This window comes from Anguilla rostrata, chromosome 13 (genome assembly GCF_018555375.3).
Source record: "Anguilla rostrata isolate EN2019 chromosome 13, ASM1855537v3, whole genome shotgun sequence".
In the NCBI taxonomy this organism is placed as follows: Eukaryota; Metazoa; Chordata; class Actinopteri; order Anguilliformes; family Anguillidae; genus Anguilla; species Anguilla rostrata.
The window spans coordinates 33,906,131-33,926,255 of record NC_057945.1 but is presented as its reverse complement, the minus strand read 5'-3'; the positions used below and the strand labels follow the sequence as shown (position 1 = coordinate 33,926,255).

General features: G+C 46.2%; 1 protein-coding gene across 1 annotated transcript; it reads right to left on the bottom strand.

The window, feature by feature from the left end:
• Positions 1 to 9,510: 9,510 nt before the first annotated feature.
• Positions 9,511 to 19,872, bottom strand: LOC135238039 (G-protein coupled receptor 61-like). Its single transcript, XM_064305668.1, has 2 exons — positions 18,184 to 19,872; positions 9,511 to 14,554 (listed from the first exon to the last, which is right to left on the bottom strand). The coding sequence occupies exon 2, from the start codon at positions 14,320 to 14,322 to the stop codon at positions 12,802 to 12,804; it is 1,521 nt and encodes a 506-aa protein (XP_064161738.1). The 5' UTR covers positions 14,323 to 14,554; positions 18,184 to 19,872; the 3' UTR covers positions 9,511 to 12,801.
• Positions 19,873 to 20,125: the final 253 nt, after the last annotated feature.

The window sequence follows — 20,125 nt, the reverse complement described above, 5'->3', positions numbered from 1 at the left end:
TGTATGCAAATATGAGTAAACTTCATGTTTCGCAGGAATGACGGGAAATGAAGTCTTTCAACAGTGCTATACTTTTGCAATTGTTTTCAGGCGAAATCAAAATATGCATTTTCTCAATAATAATAATGATTATGGTTAATATCGTTATTATTAAAAATATTAATAACAGTAATAATAATCATTAAGAAGAAGAGGACTTGGTCATTATTATGTACATAAATGCATACATAATTAAGTTAATTTCATATTTCTATGTCATATTTCTTAATGTATAATTTTATATGTAACAATATACCCACACATGCTTATGAGAACATCTTCCTTGTACGTACGTTATTGTGTAAAACTGAAGATTTCAAGCCGAGACACACAATCTGCTGATGTTGTCACATAGGCTAGATGACTAATTCCAACACGCTTCCGTGTTTCATGCTTCTCAGTTTCATGGCAAATGTTTCTTTTCAATGTGTTCCACTGAAGCATAATTTTGAACCGCAAACTTATCGCTCACTCACGCAAGCCATTACGTACTACTAGTTCTCGTTTGGTTTTGAGCGCCATCCAGTGGCATTTTTACTCTTTACAGCTTATTTGCAAGCTGGACTCTTCCTAAGTGGACAGTTACTTTTTACATTTGAACAGTATTGATTTCCCCTCCACCATCTGTCCCACCTTGGAAATGTGGCTCTATATAGGAGATTAATATCTATAATTTTGGTCAGAAGTGCACTTCAAATGTAAACAATGAATTTAATTTTTAATAATTGCAGAATATTAACAATAACATTCACATAATTTGGCAGAAGCTCTTAACCCAGAGTAATTTACAAAAGGGTAAGTAAGGATTAGTTATGTTTTAATTTTATTGAAGGTAATTGGAGGGTTGTTTAGTTCATATGTTCTCACAGGAAGATGGGTCTTCAGTTAAAAGTGGAAGATAGTGAGTGGGGTTGTTCTTCCACAACTTAGGTTCTGAGATGGAATTTTTAAAACACACACACACACACACACACACACACACAAAACGTGTAGCTTAAAATTGTTGCCTCATAAAGGTAGCCTAATAAACTGATAAGGTACCTGATAGAAACATACAGTCCATCAGTACCACCCCCCCTCCCCCACACAAACACACATACACACACATAAAAACTTTTCTGAATTGAGTTACCTGAAATATGTGAGCTGACATGTGACTAAGAGGTGGCTTCAGGGGGATTTGCTCATATCAAAAATCCTAACAGACATTAAAAATGAAAATCTGGCTTGAAGCCACACAGATGGTGCCAAATAGGAAGACTGTGTTTCCATCTGTGAACCATCACCAAGCAAAGGACAGTTGCCATTTTATTTTTTGCCTGGCATCCCTTTGTATATATCTCACTAGCAGTGACACTGCAAAATCAAAGACAAATACAAGAGTGGAGGCTAGGTAAAAGAAGGTGGGGGTAGGGGGGTGGGGGTGACCAGAGATCTGTCTGGAATAAGCTCCTCCCACCCACGACCTCAGTCTGGGAAATGTCGTTGATGACGCATTTCCATGGAAACAGCAGTCTCCCAGAGGGGGTGGGGACATGTGGGCTGAATCCGCTGTGCTAAGGTACGGAACACCACGTAGCAGTTGTGGCACACGCAGCGGTCCACTGGACAGCATGCTGGCTGCAACACCGCAGAGAGCAAAGGCGTATTATTTTTTATTTTGCCACTATCAAAAGGCAAACCCTGAACGACAAGAATCCAGGGGTGTCCAAAACCCAGCTCAGCCTCGGCCTTACGCCACAATATGATTGCGTTTTTTGGTTGTTAAACTCAACACCATGCCTCTCCCCTCTCTCTGTTGCCATTGAAATGCACAAACATTGGTAACTGGAGCCATGGTGATGGCTGCATTAAAAATGTATTGGGGTCAGTGGTGGCTGTACTGGAGATGGTTAAGGTGAGGCTGAAAACCAAACCTGCTGTGATGGGAGGGAGGCCATGAAGAGATAACACTTAGCTTGAGGCGTTTTACTGTATCAACATAAATATTACATTACATTACATTACATTTATTTGGCAGACACTTTTATCCAAAGCGACGTACAAAAAGTGCATTTCATGGTCGTAGACAACTACTAGACACAGGTTCAGTAGGATACAATACTTATTTTGTACAGCTATTTCTAGCCAAGAACACAGTTTAGTTCACACAGTGAACACTATTCAGACCTAACCTCTGCAAAGCCAACTAGGCAATAATAAATAATCTATTGTATGGCAGTTGTGTTTTAAAGGCTGCAGATAGGGTAGGACGAAACACACTGGTTATTTTACAGGTTAGATTCCAGCCACGTCTCATTTTATTGTGAAGCTTTTACAGAACATCATAGACATTGTGCATTTACATTTTGATGATGCGTTCTGGATTCAATCAAATCGCAGTCCATTTACAAATAAATGCAATTCTTAAGGCAGTCTGTTGTGTTGGGATTTAATGTTGTATAAACGTTTTTGTGAAGAAAAATGACTACATTTTATTGTACTTCATAGTCAAGGACAATGGTTAATGGAATCCAGTATTCCACTTTATCAGTCACAATCAGAAGATGAATTTGTCAGTCCACTCTTAAAGTTTCCTGATTCTATTTTGAAATTGAATAACGGCTGAAAACCTCTGCAACGTTTTTCTCAGACGTGTTTAAATCCTGCTCTCTAACTTGGAAAAAGTAATGCCTGACTTTTTCACTCTTGCCACCTATGACACAGTCTTGAAGCGTAGATTGTTGTCATACTCCACAGAGTGAAACTGCATTTAAAAACCCTTGCCTCTGTAGAGTGGTGATTGCTGTGGTGCAAAATAGCTGCCATTTATCAGAACTTTGGATACTACATGCGGTATCAGGATGTTGAGATAGACGTTGTATTTCTTATAGATGTATTCAATTATTACTGAACCCTTGAACGATAATATTTTGGTAATGTTACATGCTGATATGTTTTAAAAGACGCTACCTTTGTGAACAACCTGCTGATAGCTTTTATGAATGATGCAATGCTGTTGTCAGGCATTTTAATTCTACCAATGCTTACTTGGGACTAGGAATAATTCAGTACTATAGACACAACCATTCCCCACACACTTTGGTTAAAATTCAGGACCATCACTAGCTTTGTGACCTTAGACTCAAGCCTGTGTTCACAGAGCAGTACAATACCAAGCTGTTCTGTATCTCCTGTGTTGTAATCACTCATCTTACAGTGATTAAGATACATTTTTTTTGTAGTTTGTACAACAATAATTTATCATTTGAAAAATCAATCATGTATCAGCATGGTGCCCCGATCATAAATTGTAATGCCAGTATTTTGGTTCTCACTCTGCTTCTCCAGTAGCCTGAACTAGACGGAGGAAAGGGAGCAGAAACCAGTGTTGTCCTTTGTTTTCCCCTACCTCCTCTTGACCCGTAGAAGGTGAGCCTCGTGTGGCTTTAATTTTGAAGTTGAAACGCAGCTGAAAAGGTCAGGGTGTTTGAACCGCTCTGCTTGGCTCTTAGCTGTCTCCCTTTCCAATGGGACATCAAAGCGATGAGTCAGATCAACACCGATCCCGTACCGCATGGAGCACACACTGCACATGACATGGGAGCAGGGAGGGAGGGGGGAAGGGAGGGAGTGAAAGAGAGGAAAGAGAGAGAGAGAGAGAAGGAGAGATTGTGTGTGAGAGTGAGATTTTAATGGAGAGAAAGCACGAGGGATGATTTTGAGAAGGTATCATGTCAGTTCCCAGTGAGCGTTTTTGTGGTGAAGACAGTGAAATCATTCAGGTGAAAATCTGGCTACATTTGGTTGAAAAGCAAAAGTTTTCTAGCCGATTAGGACGTAAGCCAGGTTATATCTGGGTAAAACCTGAGTTATATTGGGGTTAACCCAGTTTGTTTCTGTCAAAATGTCTCTCACTCTAGACTTCCACGCCTGTAGATGTCTGGATTTTGTCTTTTGCTCACTGGGTTATCCTCATTTGTTCCTGAGGAAAAACAGCAAACTCACCACACTGTTTCCCTCAGCTGCCGTGAAGTCACCCATGACCCAAGGGATTTTTATGTCAGGCTTGGCAGATTTATCATCTTCATGTTACCAACCATCTTACTTCGAATCAGTGGCTGAAAATACACATTATACACAAACAATGTGCTCAAATATCCATAACATGCCCTAACCTGGACATAACTTTTTGACACTTTTGAATAAAGAGTACATGAAAATAGGAGTCTTGGTAAATTTGACCATGGTGACAGTTATGACCCACCGGCCAGCTTCTGAAACTTGAAATGAAATGACTGAGCACACAGGGCTAAGGGCTAACTTGGTTTAAGCCTAGAGGATCAGGATCAGTAAAAGCAAACTAGGGTCACTGGGGCACAAAGCCTCCATCGCTATGGAGGAAATAACCCAGTTTGAAAAGCAATAGTTAATTCTACAAATCTTAGGGATAACTGGACCCTTTTAGCCTCCAAGGCCACTGGACCACTGAGCAGCTTAGACACTTGGAAGTAAATTTAGCACAGGTGTAACGAGGGACCGGAGCAAGATGGACTCTCCCATCCCTTGACCAATAGATTTCCCTGAGGCTTCCCCTGACTCACACCCGCAAGCTTCCCTCATCTCTTCGCAGATACTAACTCTTTAGGTCCCCATATTTCCAAAGGAAAATTATCTCCTGTAGTTCCCTTATCTCTGAAGCCAATACCAAATCTTGAGGTCCCCTTCTCCCTCCCACAGGACCTCAAGAGGTCCCCTTATCTCTTCCACAGGGTTGGAACAGAGTGGACACTTTAACAGGGGTCTTCCTCCAGGTGTCAATTGTCAAGGGTGCAGGGAAACACTGACTCTTGAGAGCCTCGTCTCTGAGGCGATACCGATTATGAGTTTGTGCTGGCTCTCTGATCTGCAGCGCTGACTTACTCCCCCAGTTGTTTGAAATTCTCGCGATTCGGATGCTTTTTGCCCTTGCTGATAAAAGGGTACTCCAAGATGAAGGGTCCTTGAGGCAGTGGCACTATAAATAAGGAAGAAAAACTAGACTATGATTAGTTTTAGGTTGCCCTGGAAATAGTGTTGTACTGATTTGCTCCTGATAAATATTCATGAGGGGTGCGGTCAAAAGTAGACTAGCATAGCTAGCACAGCAGAAGTTACCGAGAGTTTTCATTGCTAACATGAACCTTTTAGATATATAGGCGCCAAGGACAGATGGAAACAGAGCTGGAAATTTCAGTAAAGCCAGAGACCGGGGTTTAAAAAATTAAACATAAGACAGTGACATATCCACATACTGGAGCCAAACCTGAACTAAGCGGCTCCTTCTGTTTGCATGGCTAGACCAATTCCTGTTTAATCCCTTGATTCCATTACCTAGGAGCCACATAGACAATCTCTGCCTCTCACACCTTTTAAGTGTGCGGTAAAATGTAAACAGGCCTAGCATTGGGGACACACTGCAGTGACCTGTCCTTCTGAAATAAGTGGGTTCTCCTTCGCATGGGGGCGCACGGTAGCGGTGGAGGTTCAGCCTGGATGATGGTGGTGTGGGGGCTATAGGGAGCCCATTGATACGCCCCCCACACTGAGTTCTCCTCCGCACTCCCATTTCAAAAGGTCACTCCTCTCTTTCATGTCTCTGCTCCGTCTCAACGGGCTTCCTCACTCATCCCTCACCCCTCACCCTCCCCCCCCTCCCCCCAAATTATAGATTTGTTCTGGCTTCCACCCGCACCCCCACTCCCCCCCTCCAAAAAGCATGGATTTGTTCTGGGCTGTCGGGTCTGGCGTGTGCATTTTAGAGTGTTAGATTTATTGTAATATTAGGGGTAATTTTGAATGAATGACTGCTGTGGGTATAACCAGCTTCAAAGAAACTGTGCATGTGTTTGTGCGTAGGGTGAGATAGCACTGATAGGCTATAGCCTTCGAAAACCTGTATGTGATCCTAAAGTCCCATTAGCCACTGAGAGAAGAAAAGATGATATCAGCCCATTGACAATCATACACTTAGCAGAGCTCATATCAAATGCACAGTTCATTCACATGAATTCAACCATGTCACAATACCATTCAAAACAACCTAAGGTGAGCTACTCTCAAGAACACATACACCAACAGGCATACATGCACAAAGACACACACACACACACACACACACACACAATCATTGATACTTTCAAGATTTTTTTAATCTAGGAATGAATTTGATGACATAAGATGTAGAAAAAAGTTGTGACCACAAATCGCTCACAAGGAAGATATAATCTCTGGTTAAAAGAAAATTCACAAAGAGGGATCAATAACCAATAACCAACAATTTGTCTAATAAATAATCAAATATGGATCAAAAAGAAAACAAATAAGTTTTAATAAGCTATTCTCACACAAACCATGTGTTCTATAGACGGGTGCCACAGATGAGCCTCCTTGTGTCCATAATAATAAGGTCTAAAATGACCAACATATTTGAGCCTCCACACACAGTAGAATGTGTATCCCTGTGAAGCTTGCCAGTCCAGATGTGATGTCGGCACAGTCCTAAGGCCAGGTTTGCAATTCGGGAAAGGTCACACGAAAGTCAATCAGTGTCTCTTCGTTTGTCATCAGAAAGCGACGCACAGAACGGAAGGCATTGACGATTCACACCGTTGTTGGAAAAAAAAAAACCATCTGAACAGATCTGCATTTAAAAATAAAAAAAATGAAATCAATTTTTTTCATATCACATTTCTGCTTTGAGGTATGTTCGAGGAAGAAATCCTCACGTTTGGAGAAGCACAAATGCAGTTCAATAAACTGTCTGGTCCTTTTGCACTAAACTTGTACGGTACCTACTAACGGTACTAATGGAACCCACACAAAAGGGTTCAGGTTCTAGACAGTCCAGGAATCAATGTGGCTCCTTATTTTCATTGACATACATACAAAAAAACCACTTTATTGTCTTAACAAATAAGCACCTTCCCATCCCAACTATAACACACCAATTCCTTTATACCATGGTCAGGGTGGCAGACACCGATCAGAAGAGTGTGGGCCTGATTTACTAAGACCTTTAGCATATGCAAAACCTTTTAGCAGCACACGCAAAATTAATAACACAACCAGTGATTGGTGCAAAACAAATACCACGACCAATCATTGGTCATCATACTGGTTGTGTGCACTAAAAGGTTTTGTGTCTTCTAAAGGCTAGAGTAAATCCAATCCTGTAGGTGCAGAAGAAATTGACTCATCTCTCCTATGATACAACTAGAGGGTGCTGCCACATAAATAATTATTTTGCTTTTGAGATGGCTTTCGTGACCAGTGGCGTGCGACTCCTGCTTTGCGAAAGAAAACTTGTGGAGAAAAAGCCGTGGTTTTCCTTGCATTTTCGGCACACTCCTTGACAGAGAGCGTTAAAGATGGTGAGAGAGAACAGATCAGTGCAGAGGGCACTATTTGATAAAGACTTGCTATTTTTAATTGTGCTTGCTTGGTCCTCTCTGCACCGATGTGGACCTTGCCGATCCCAAACACCTCACCTCACCTGCTCCTGGGGCAGTGTTTAATATAAACAGGGGGGGGAAACCCATCGTAAAGAAGAACAGCCGCACCAAAGTCATCAAACTATAAATTCTGAAGAACATTTCTCCACCTATAAATACTACCTCCCCCTCCAAACCTTCTTCTGTAGTGACAAGTCTCTTTTGCTTTTTGTTGCTCTTCCTTCCACCCCCCCCCCCCCCCCATAAAAACAACCAACTTTTTTTCTCTGTCCTTCTCTGTCTGTTGGTGGCTGGGGGACTGAAAAGCTGCATGTACTGTAGATAAAATGTCATCATTTCTTATGTTAATATGAGCTGAATTTGAATGAGACGCGAGTGAGAGAACACCCGAGGGGGGGTGGAGGGCGGGGGGGGGGAGTAAGTTGGTTGCACAAGGACGTAAAAGTGTAGATGGCCACAGACTTGTGAAATGCATTGCCTCCGCCACCACCCACCATGTGGACAAAACAAGCCACCATTTGCTTATGGCAAAACACACTGGGGCTCGGAGAGCTCCGTGGAGAGGGGTCAGCGTGAGGTTCACCTGTAAACACCAGGGAGCTGGTGTGGGGGGGGCACTAATTGGTGCCATCTGTCTCCATCAGAGCCGGCAGCGCGCATGCAACTTTTCGAAAGGCCTGTCGGTAAACACCGCCCCCCCCCCCACCCAACGCCGACCCCCCCACCCCACAACCATATCAGACGGCTGTATGTTTCTGCAGCCTGCAGCGTGCAATTCCCCTTCCAAAAAAGGCCTTTTAATCACGGTGCTTACGCTTCACCCAGATGGTGAAGAACACTCCAGCTTTTCAGAAATAGGCTTACCTGTGTTAAAACAACACACATTGCCCACAGATCAACTTGCAGAGAAAGACGTAAGTTTTATGCTTGTGTGGGGGGGGGGGGTGTTGGAAGGCATGCCGTTCGAACCTTAAAAATCATAGTTGTCAGAGTCGGAAGTAATATCGAGTGATTAATTTCAAGTGTCAACATTTCCCACGATTCTTTCACATACATTTAACCATTTTCCCAGCTTTGCCACACACCCATTCCAATGTGGAAAATCAATGTTTACACGCATGTCATAAAACAACACTCACGCTCTTCCAAGTACATTTTGGTAACAAAGGACTTTCAGCAAGGATAACACGCCCCCAGGGCTCCCCTGTCAAGAGTGACACCTGTTGCCTTTCGAACCGCCAGGTGCAATGTTTAGCTTGCTCATAATCTGACAGTTCCAGGGAAAAATCATCGTCAATCGTCGCACGCGATGGAAAGTGCATTCACATGCAGTTACCTCTTATTTCATTAAGCCGACTCAATGCATCAAATAAGGCAGACACCCTTTCAAAACGAAATTTACACTAACCTGCTAGAGAACAGGGACATGCGCACAAGCGAATCAGATAATAGCGATGAGAAAGAAATGATTAAAACCGGAGATCACATTATAATATAATTCTTGTTAACATCGCCCTTTGTCATCGGCAGCGAGAACTGAGAACGAGTAAAAAAAAGTTGCACGGATTCAGCAGCTGAATGACAAGGAGCTGAGAAGATTGCAAATAAATAGCTCACTTCTGCAAATACATGCACTTTCCATTGTGTGCACAGCAATACAACCGTTTCTCCTGAGTCAATACCACAGATATTGGAAACCTGATGAAAACTGTCAAAGCAGCTCCAAATGTGACATTTCGGCTTGTTCGCTCATTCTCTGGGGACCATGGGTAATACTCGTCTTCTTGTATACAATGTAGACAGTTGTGGCTTATTTGAAACAGACACATCCAGGAGATATCAAGGCTGAACAACTGAGCCTTGTGTGTGATAGCAGGGGCTCCGTAATCTGAAAATCACGACTCCCTGCTGACATACTTATTAACACTACTATGCCCCGACAAAGCATTATTGCAATCAGGCAGAAGTATTTTTTTTTTTTTTTTAATTAAAAAAACAAAAACAAAAAAAAAAACCTCCCCATCCCTTAAATACCACAGAGGATAGGGTGATATTTTAATCCTAGAATAAAGTTTGCTCCGGGTAAACAGTTATATCATAAAGCATACGGTCTTAAGAACAGGAGAGAAACTGGGGTAAACATTTTTAATCACCTCAGAAAAAATGGCCGGGGCTGAGTCAGAGCCGGTTTCATAACGCGAGGGGAGGGAAGCAGGAACGAAGACTTTCCCATTATCGTCACGTCCCACTCAAAAAAAAAAAGGCACTCTTTTTCCCTCAGAGGCAATTACCTGATTCCCTATCCCTGTGTCTCCATAGCCAGAACTTCAGAAGGAGACGTTCTCCCACGAAATACACAGCGTGCTGCTATAGCTACGGCTGGAGAACGGCTGATCCTCACGCGGGCGATGGTGCTGGAGGGAACGCGGCACAGTAAAATATCCAGCGTTGATTCAGCTCTAACTGAGCACATATGAGTCCAATATAGGGACTCACATCATACTCTCCAAGAGTTGATTTAACACTGAACATTTCCACTGTGAATGACCTCTAATTCAGACCGGAACAAAGGTGGGAAGGGCACAGAAAGTGGTTTATAGTTAGAATGTCGAATGAGGTGCTGTAATACGTATGCTCAGTTGTTCATTCCAGTTGTTAGTATTGTTTATATTTTTATATTTTTATTTTTGGGGTGGGTGTGGGGGCAAAGTAAGCAAAAATCGAGGAGTCGTGACAGTCAGGATGGCATTCTGAATTATGCCACATGCTAAAGCTTGAAAGCTTTGCTTGGATTGTCAAGTGCAACAGATTGGTTTCTTTCCATCATTTGTGCAGTGGGACATGCCTTTGAAAAGCACTCACGAAAGCAGCTTTAAATAATGCCCAATAATATCACGTGAGCAGTGGAGGGCAGGGGGAGGAGACACCTGTAGTTACCTGCTCCATAGTGGCATCTTAACAGTACGTTTGATGTGAAGGAAAACATCATTTTATTTCCCACACCACAGAGCCCTGAGAGTGACTACCTTGTAGTTTCCCAGGGCTGAGAGATATCATTGGTGGGATACAGCCGCTGTGATCACTGGACCCTTGAGAAATTCTGAACTTTACTTTTTAACATTGTTTTTAACATTTTTCATCTTTCCGTCCAAGCCAGGCCTATTAATCCAGCATTTCAATCCACCATTTGCACGCCTAGTTTGCAGATCTGTTCATGCTTTTACCTTGTACCCCTGCCATTCTCACAACTCCACTTTAACTGCACATGCCACACCATGTTGTTTGACAGCAATTGGTCACCATGAGCACTAATACTGTAACATCCCTGGTGGAATTTCCAGCTACCAGCCTAAGATGGAATCCGGCTGGAACCAGCTTCTGCTCCTGCTGGATACCGTCGGGTAGTTGGTGATGGTCTGTTGTCTCTGTACCAAGTTGGCCCCACCAGCTGGACGTGGTCTTGCCAGCTGGTTGCCAACTCAACCATCTCCAAACTAGCTTCAAACCAACTGGACCACCAGCTTCAACTCAGCTGGACCAGCTTAAAACCAGCTGGAACCAAGCTGGAATTTACACTAGGGATGTTTCTCATATTCATATGTGTAATTAATCATGTGTCCTGCCCTTAGTCTGAGCCCCTGAATGAATGAAAATGAAAGCTGTATGATGAATTGTAATAAAAATACTTAAACCTCCTTTGCTCATCCTATCACCACCGAGGCATTGGGGCCATTTATGAATATATTTTATTTAAGAATAGATATTTATAAGATCAAAGAAACTTCCCATTTGCAAGTATATGTATTATATACAGTAAGTATAATGGGTGGCATGCTACTTACTGTTTCTGCTTTATCAGTATTAGACTTGTGATATTTTTTCCATGGAAAGAAGAGGATCTTCTTATCATTTAAGTGAGGGAAGGGGGCCCCAAAATGTGATTCTGAAACAGGCTTCAAAATCACTGAGGCCATCTGTACTCAGAATTAATAGCTGTTTTGAGGTATGTGCATATTCCAGCTCGTTATACACTCCTACTCATGATTGCTATACAAAATTCCCTGCTGTTCTGCCATATAGTCTACCATTAGAATACTGCACTCTCCACAGCACCACAGCATCTAATGAGTGGAGGAATAAGACTCTGAGCTGTATTTGTGTGTGTGTGTGTGTGTGTGTGTGTGTGTGTATGTATGTATTTGTGTGTGTATCTATGTGTTCTGGGACTTCCCACTGCATTTTCCAAGAAAATTATAAAATGACGCCTGGCATGTAACAATTTTGGTGAAATGATTGCATTTTTAAAATGGGTGATAATCCAGTTGACCCACAAAAAAACCAGTCGGTCCTACAAACAAATATAGTGGAACTGCTTGAAATAATGAGATCACAGTCCGTGGGATACTTGCAAACAACTGATCAAATGAAGGATTGAAAATGTGACTTAATTGGCCCCCTGTGGACGGTGATAATGCAGTCCAAAAAAAAAAAAATACGTTCAGAAATTCGCACGCTATACTTTTCACATAGGCATAGGTACTCTGGGTATTATCCATAAAACTGTGTCTAGACATCAAAAATAGTTATTTGCTGTCACTGTATGATCGCATCATTCATAGATTCTGCCAATTCTGCCACGGACGAAAAAGACAAACAAAATGAGACCGTAAGCTCTGAAATAAATCTTAATAAATAAAAATATATAACAATCGTAATAACGCTATAGGCTCATAACATTGATGTGTAGAGCCTTCCGTGACGTAGCAATGCCCATGCTTTTCGGTTCATCAGCTGTTTACTGAGACGTGTTTATTTACAACTGTTTTTCTAATGGTGTCATTTTGAATGGCCAGTAATGTTGTAAATTAACTGTAACTGTAGTCATAGCAATAGATGCCCGATTACCAACTGTCGTCCACACCACAGCTGACAGAGGCTAGGTGTTACATTTACTGTGGCATTTTCCTCTGATCCATCACTTCAATTGCATGCAATTTGGTGTTTCTGCATGTGACAGCAAATACTAAAGGTACAGGTAAACCGCCCTGTTACGTATTCACCCCCGAATCTGAGGAGTACACCCATTGCTCCGCTGTCTGGAACACATCTCCCTATAAAGGCATCCCTTTACAATGTGTCACTCACAAGGAGTGGGGAAAAGGTGTTCGGTTTTCAATAATAATCAACAGATGAAAAAAAAAAACAAAAAAAAAAAACAAGCAAACAAAAAAAACAAAATGGCAACCTAAGGACCCGAAAAGCTGTCCACCGAAATGGCCTGTCTTTGCCACTACGCTTCCGGCTTGGGAGAGGGCGCTGTCCTGAGGCAGCCGTCCGATATAGTGAGGTCGTTGTTAATGTGATGGTGCTCCATGAACTCGGAAGTCTCCTCCACGATCTGGCCGGGGATGCGAAAGTCGACGGGTACCTGTGGCGGCGGCGGCTGCTGCTGCGTGGGCGGCGCCTGCAGCACGGGGTGGTGCTCCGCCTTGGGGCTGGAGGTGCTGTGGGAGTTCTGGGGCTCCAGGTTGCAGCCGGTCCCCTGGAGGAACTGCAGGAAGTTCTCCTCGATGGAGCCCTCGCGGCTGGGCAGCCGGTCCTCCTCGCTGGGGCCCCTGCTGAACAGGCAGGGGAGGTGCTTGCTGAGCTCCTCGCGGATCTGCCGGTTGAGGCAGCCGTAGAAGAAGGGGTTGGAGGTGAAGCAGAAGTAGCCGATCCAGGTGACCACCTCCTCCAGGTGGGCCAGGTCGGCGGGCGCGGCGGCCGCCAGGGCCGAGTAGAGGTGGAAGGAGAAGTACGGCAGCCAGCAGCAGAGGAACTGGCCCCCGACGGCCAGCAGGACGGCCGCCGCCTTGCCGCCGCCGAAGGCCCGCTGCGGGGTGGTGCGGGCCGCGCCCGAGCTGGTCACCATGGTGGAGCGGCTGCTGAGCGACTCGGAGCGCTGCCGGGGCGTGTCCATCCAGGTGGGCAGCGGCCCGTGGTGCATGGCGGCCACGCGCGCCACCTTGAACATGCTGCAGTACACCACCAGGATGACCAGCAGCGGGCACAGGAAGTAGACTAAGGTGAAGAGGACCATGAAGGCCGTGCGGTTGGAGCCGCCACCCGCCCAGTGCAGCGAGCAGTGCCGGCGTCCCAGGACGGGCGGCGGCGGCGGCAGGGGGTCCCCGACGCGCCCGTCCAGCAAGGGGCCCCCGCCCTGGAAGGCCCAGCCCAGGAGGGGCATGGCCGACATGACGATGGCTTTTATCCAAATGCCCACCAGCACGGACACCACCAGGCCCAGGGTCATCTTGACCTCGTAGCGCATGGGGTGCACGATGTAGTAGTAGCGCTCCACGTTGATGGCGGAGATGGAGAGGATGACGGCGCTGACGAGGCAGACGCTGAGGAAGAGGTAGCTCCGGCAGAGCGCCTCGCCGAAGAAGGGCCGGTCCGAGAGCATGCCCAGCGGCATCAGCACCAGCGCCGCCAGCAGGTCCACCAGGCACAGGTGGAACACGAACGCGAACTTGCGCAGCTGCGGCGTCTTGGCGATGACGACCATGACGGCCACGTTCCCCGCCACGGCCAGCAGGGCCATGAGGAGCATGGCCAGCAGCGCCAGCGACTGGGAGAGCGTGGCGGCGGCGCCCCCCCCCGGCGGGGTCAGGCTGGAGGCGTTGGCCGGCTGAGCGGCCGCGAGGGAGGAGTTCCACGGCGGCGGGACGCTGGAGGAGGAGGGGGGCGACGGCGGCGGCGGCGGCGGCGGGCTCCATGGGGCTGCGGGATAGGGCAAACGGGCGCTGCAGCTCACGGGCCCATCACCCATCCTTTCCGGTCGCGGGCGGTCCCGGGACGAGGGGCTCAGGCAGCGCAGGCGGGCGGGTCCGGCCAGCAGCGGGTGGCGCGCGGCGGCCAGGCGGCTAACGTGGCGTTAGCGGCGGCGCGGAGGAAGGGCCAGAAATAGCAGCGGCGGCTTATTGGGGAACACCGGACTCACCCCCGGGCACTCATCAAACGGACAGCGGCCTGCCTTTCATTCGTCCCACGGAGCAGCAAACCTGGGGAAGGGCAGACACAGAGGCGCTTTTAACAAACAAAGGCATCAAAGATGGGCGCATGTATTCCGACAGCTGCAGAGGGCTGAATCCTGACTCCACAGTTCACAGCTGAAATACTGCACCCCAGGGCAGAAAATGTGGCTAGAAAAAAAAAGCAACTCTCTTCGGTTTTACAGTGTGCTGGAAGACATTCTCATCAGTTGACCAAAGCTTTTGCCAATCATTTTTTCTTCCGGTCATTTTAAAACTGTATTTGTCAGACGGACACAGATTCTGGTCTACCTCATTCCAGGATGCTAATCTTATCCCCTGTGCTAATCGGGGTGTACGAAAGCCAGGCCACAGAGCCCTTCACTCTGATTAATCTCATATCCTCTTTGAAGTATTTGCAAATGGTCCTTGGAATTCTAGTATGCTACCAGCTACAAGAGGAGGCTGGTCCAATGTTGTTTCATAAACATTTTTTTTTTCCCCTCTTAAAATATATGACGTCATCCACAATTTCAAGTGCACCAGTTTAGCAACTTAAAGCTACGCGCACAGGACAATGTCACCTTCCGTAGCGCAAGCCATACCTTCTGTCTCAAGGAACACCAAGGACGGTGTGGAAAAGTTTGTTTTTGCAGTAACAACACAGAGATTATCTGTACAGTTACAAGCCACCAATTCCTTTGTGTCTGAAAGAGAACGGTACTTCTATAAATAAAGAAACAAAGAAAAGGAATTATTTATACTCAAAGTTTGTGTGTACTTTTCATTTTAAAAAACGGTCAGCATACATCTGACAGAGTACTTAAGCTCAACATTTTTTTAAATATTGACTGATTTTTTTCTCTGTGTTGTCTTAAGGACCATTAGAATAATGGAGCGGTGTGTTTGCTGCGTATACAAATCATCGACGCTTACAATAAATTACCAAGGAAATGTCACTTCGGTCACAACTTGTACTAGCCAGCGTAGCCGCTCCACAGGAGGACTACAGTCAACAAAGCTGTGTTTTCCCACAGGTGAAGGAACAGAACAGACCACGTCGCGCGTGTGATGTGGACGGCCTCCCGTCCGATCGGGGCGGGCCCGCGCGCAGTGCCAGGAACGCAGGTCATCTCCAGGCCCGCCGGTCAGGTGTGTGTGTGTGTGTGTGCGCGTGTGCGTGCGTGTGTGTGTGTGTGCACCCCTCGCCCAGGTGCGCCGTGTTTACTGCCACCACCGGCTCACCTGGCCGTGACCCCCTGCCTGCCTGCTTCTGCAGCAGTGGAAAAATCTCAGGAGCGCGGTACATTTCCACACACGAGGGCGCGACGTCCTGCGCGGGGTGACCGTCACCGCGGAGGGGGCCCGTTTTGCCCCCCCCGCCCCCCCCGCCCCTCCGGTTGCACCCGTGTGGACCGGTTCCCAATTTCTTAAGGAGAACAGATAAACCATATTTACCACCCGGGTCAATTAACCCTACATTACGGTCTTTGGATGTTTCAGTGGACGGTTGGCTACTGTACTTTGTAATAGCGGCGAGAGGGAGCCGGGAGATGGATCCGAATCAGAGAATGATGAGATCAGCAATAAGTGTTTAATAAAAACAGGGGGGATGGTCCCTGTGGCCGTCCATAACAAGGCCAAAGGAAAAGCAAATATCTCTGAGAGATGAAGCACTTAGGCTGCAGGGAACGCCAAATTTTTTAAAGCGCCTTGATCGATATCGACCACAACAAAAGTCCGGTAACATTCAAAGTCCTAAAGTTGAACCCCGAAGACACAGTGTCAATTCAAGAAATTCCAGCGTCAGATTAAACCGTGTGTCACAACTAGTCACAACTAGTTTTGAAACTATTTCACTTTAAAAAAGATCAACAGTCACAAATTCAAACTCCAATCCTCAGAAGGAAAGAATGCATACATAAAATAAGGCATGGGGATGAACCGTGATCTGCAATGCATACCGTCAATTATTCTGCGTAAGAAAGAGTACCTTTCTGTCCATTGGTTCACAAGTAAACATACAAAACACATTTTCACTCTAAAGCGTGACATGTCTAGATTGGAATCCAACCACCGTGATACCCTGTAATTGCTGATTAATTAAATTCCGGTTCATTTGCTCATTCTAGAAAAAAGGTATACATTTTCTAAATCTAAAGGGAGCGAGAGAGAGAGAGAGAGAGAGAGAGAGAACAGAGAGAATGAGAAGCAGAGAATCAGTGACTTTACATCTGCTGACTGGGAACCACTGAACGCAGGGCAAGGTGCTGGTACAATACCCTGCCTTATGAGTTATGAGAGTTATGAATCCAAATAACAGGGGACTGACATGCAATTAGGGGAGTTCAATCCAAAAAGAAATCGCATTGATTGGAACATCCCCAAATCTCAACACATGGATCACTGGCTCCATAGGATGCGAACATTAACAACGGTTAGCATGAGAGTGATAACAAGTAACATACATACAGGTTTAAGCAGTGATAATAATCTTTGTACTCCCAGAGTGGGGATAATGCAATGGGGGGTTGGGAATCCAATATTTAGGCAAACATTTGTAATAACTGTGAGGAACAATCTAGGCTGTATTCATACCCCCCCAGTTGCTCTTAAATGTGCCATCGTTTTATTGTTCTCATTATAGGAAATTGGAGCAGGAGGAGGACAGAGATGTGGCCAAGCACACATCCTGTTCAATGCAAAGATCAGGCTTCATTTGCTTCATACACAAGCGGCCCTCACCTCGTCCCATAATGCACCCCCAGGATCCCTGGCTCTCTGACCCCATAAGAGAAACCGCACCTTCCTGCTCTGAATGCCAGCATCAGATGCAACTCCTTCCAGATCGATAGCACACTATCCCCCCCCCATCCCCAACCAAAACCTTGTTAGTGACTGGTCAAGAGGCCTAAAATGAGTGCCAAGGTGTTTCTTTTTAGCCGAAAATGCCCCCCCACCAGGTTCTCCTCCAGCGAGGAGCCGCACACCTGAAGGCTTGGGCTCGGTGCTGCCGTGGCATGTATTCCAATGCTTTTTCTGTATTTTTTTTGACCCATTAGTTCTGTCTGCGAGGCCCGCCGTCATTATTAGCGTCCGCGAGACACGCCGGCGGTAATGCGTGTGACAGCGAGAGCAGTCGTCACTCCCACCCGTGCGTCTCGGGCGCCGGAGGAGAAGTGGGGCAGGATCTCCGCCGGTCGACCCAACAACGTCCGCTGTCAGACACGGACACCAAGCCCCTCTCCTGGACCCTCAATGGCCCTACACCTCAGCCGGGGTGTCTGTCTCTCCCCCCGTTCCCCCAAACCCACCCCCCGTCCCACAGCCTTGCCGTCCCTCAACGGCCCAGCCGGTTACCCTAATTCCTAAGGTGCACCACAAACGGGCGCCTCCCAGCCCCCCCCACCTCCCCTTTTCGTCACTCTCCCCTCTATGTCCCGTCTATGTAGCTGACAACCCCCCACCCCCCCCCAACCCCACCAACACCAGCACCCCCCCTCCCCAACCGCTTAGACATTCAGACCAACGCGCGGAGAAGCTGACGTACACAAACTACACGTCCCTCCACTCTCCTGCTCTGCTCGCGTGCAAACGGTCGCGGGCGGCAGCTTTTCGGGTCGGCGGAGCGGGCCGGCGGGAGGACGGCGGCGGCGTACCTTGGTCCGGAGGGGCGGCTGCCGACGCCGGGCTTCCTGAGCGCAGGTGCCTGCCTGCCTGCCTGCCTGCCGGGCGCTCAGCGAGCCGGGAGCACCGGACGCATCGCAGAGCGCCGTAGCGCAGCGCAGCGCAGCGCAGAGCGGCGCAGGCGAGAGGGAAGGGACGCTCCTCGGTCCGCACGCCAGGCCTCGCTCTCCTCCCCACCTTCTCTTCTTCCTCCCGGCTTTGTTCTTCTCGGCGGGTGAGGGGTGCAGGGTGGCGGTGGCGGTGGCGATGGATGTGGGATGCGGAGGGTGCAGCGGAGGAGGGGGGGGGAAGGAGGAGAGAGAACGAGAGTGACTCTCTCCTGATTCTGATGTGCAAGTGCTGGCTCTGGCTCTCGCGCTGTCTCTCTCTCTCTCTCTCTCTCTCTCTCTCTCTCTCTCAGACACACACACAGAGTGAGCGAATGCAGAAGAGAGGAGACAGGCACACGAGCAGGCAGGCAGGCAGCGCGCAGCCTCATGCAGTCCTCTGGGTCCTAGTGCCCGTGTGTTTACTGCCACTCTGTCATCTGTGGATGTCTGTATGTCCCTCCTCCAGTTCTCTTCATGACCCCTGGTAAAGGTCACTCCAGGTGGTGAGCAAGAGGATGAAACAATGGAAGCTCTCTCTCTCTCTCTCTCTCTCTTTCCTTCTCGTCAGTCTCATTTCTTCTCTCCATCATCATCTTGGAAGGTTGGCTGAGCTCTCCCATGAGCCTCTGCTTCTAAAGCTCATTCACGAGGGCAGATTATTAGCAGCCAGGCAGAAAAAAAAAAACAACAACAAATAACACAGTACAGGAAGAAAGAAGAAAAAAAATTAGTATAACCTGTTCTATTAGTATAACCACAATTCATTCATGGAATCAATCCCCGCACATTATTCACTAATCCCTGCCCACTAATCCCTGCTCCTCTAAAGAATAACTTGGCTACCATTGCATTCTCTTTTATCTGTTAGTAAAACAGGCATGATCATGATACAACACACACACACACACACACACACACACACACACACACTGGCAGACCCGGTTTAGAATGAACAGGGATCTATAAAGACCACTTGAAATTGTGTTTAAAATGGCCAACGTTGCTCTGATGCGGTCTTCCCCGTGTGTCAATACACAAAACACACACACACACACACGCACACACGCACACAGGCACATGTTCTTTGATCTTAACTAAAGAGAGGGTCTGCAGAGGTAGCAGGAAGAATAAACTGTCAGCTCTTGAATGGGTGAGCAACATTCTTCAAATTCACGATACAAATAGACACCTGCAAATGAGGGCTGTTTTATCATGCTAATACGCTCACAAGGTGCACCGCAGAAACAAAGCGCCCTCTTCCAAGGACCCGCTGACTGACAGCTTGCTTGCTTGCGCCGTTTGTTGATGTTTCTTACACAAGATTCTAGGTTAGATTGGAATTCTACAACGCCTTGTCCTTTATTTTTGTTGTCTGTCAACTGTCAACCCTCCGTGCTACAAACTGAGCCGACATTTTGCTTTTGCGACCCTAAAGTGAAATAATCTCATGCTTGACCGGCCGAGAAAATGTATATTGATCATTTATATATTTAAAGATGGCATAAAAATTTTCACTACAGAAGCTACTACTATTACTACTATTATTTCCATAAGGTATTATTTAATTGATATGTAATTAATAGCAGATTTATTATTAAAAAATGTAATTTTAAATATGAATTTCAATTAATTAAAAAATCTAATTAAATTTAACTTTAATTTCGATTTTGTAAAATATATTGTACCCTTGCCTAGAAATATTCACTACTTCTATGTTGACAAAAAAAAAACTTTAAATCCTCATATATGGACCTCCAAAAAAGCAATAAATAAATATAAAAAATAAAACAAAATAAAAAAATAAATAAACTATTCTATATCTATA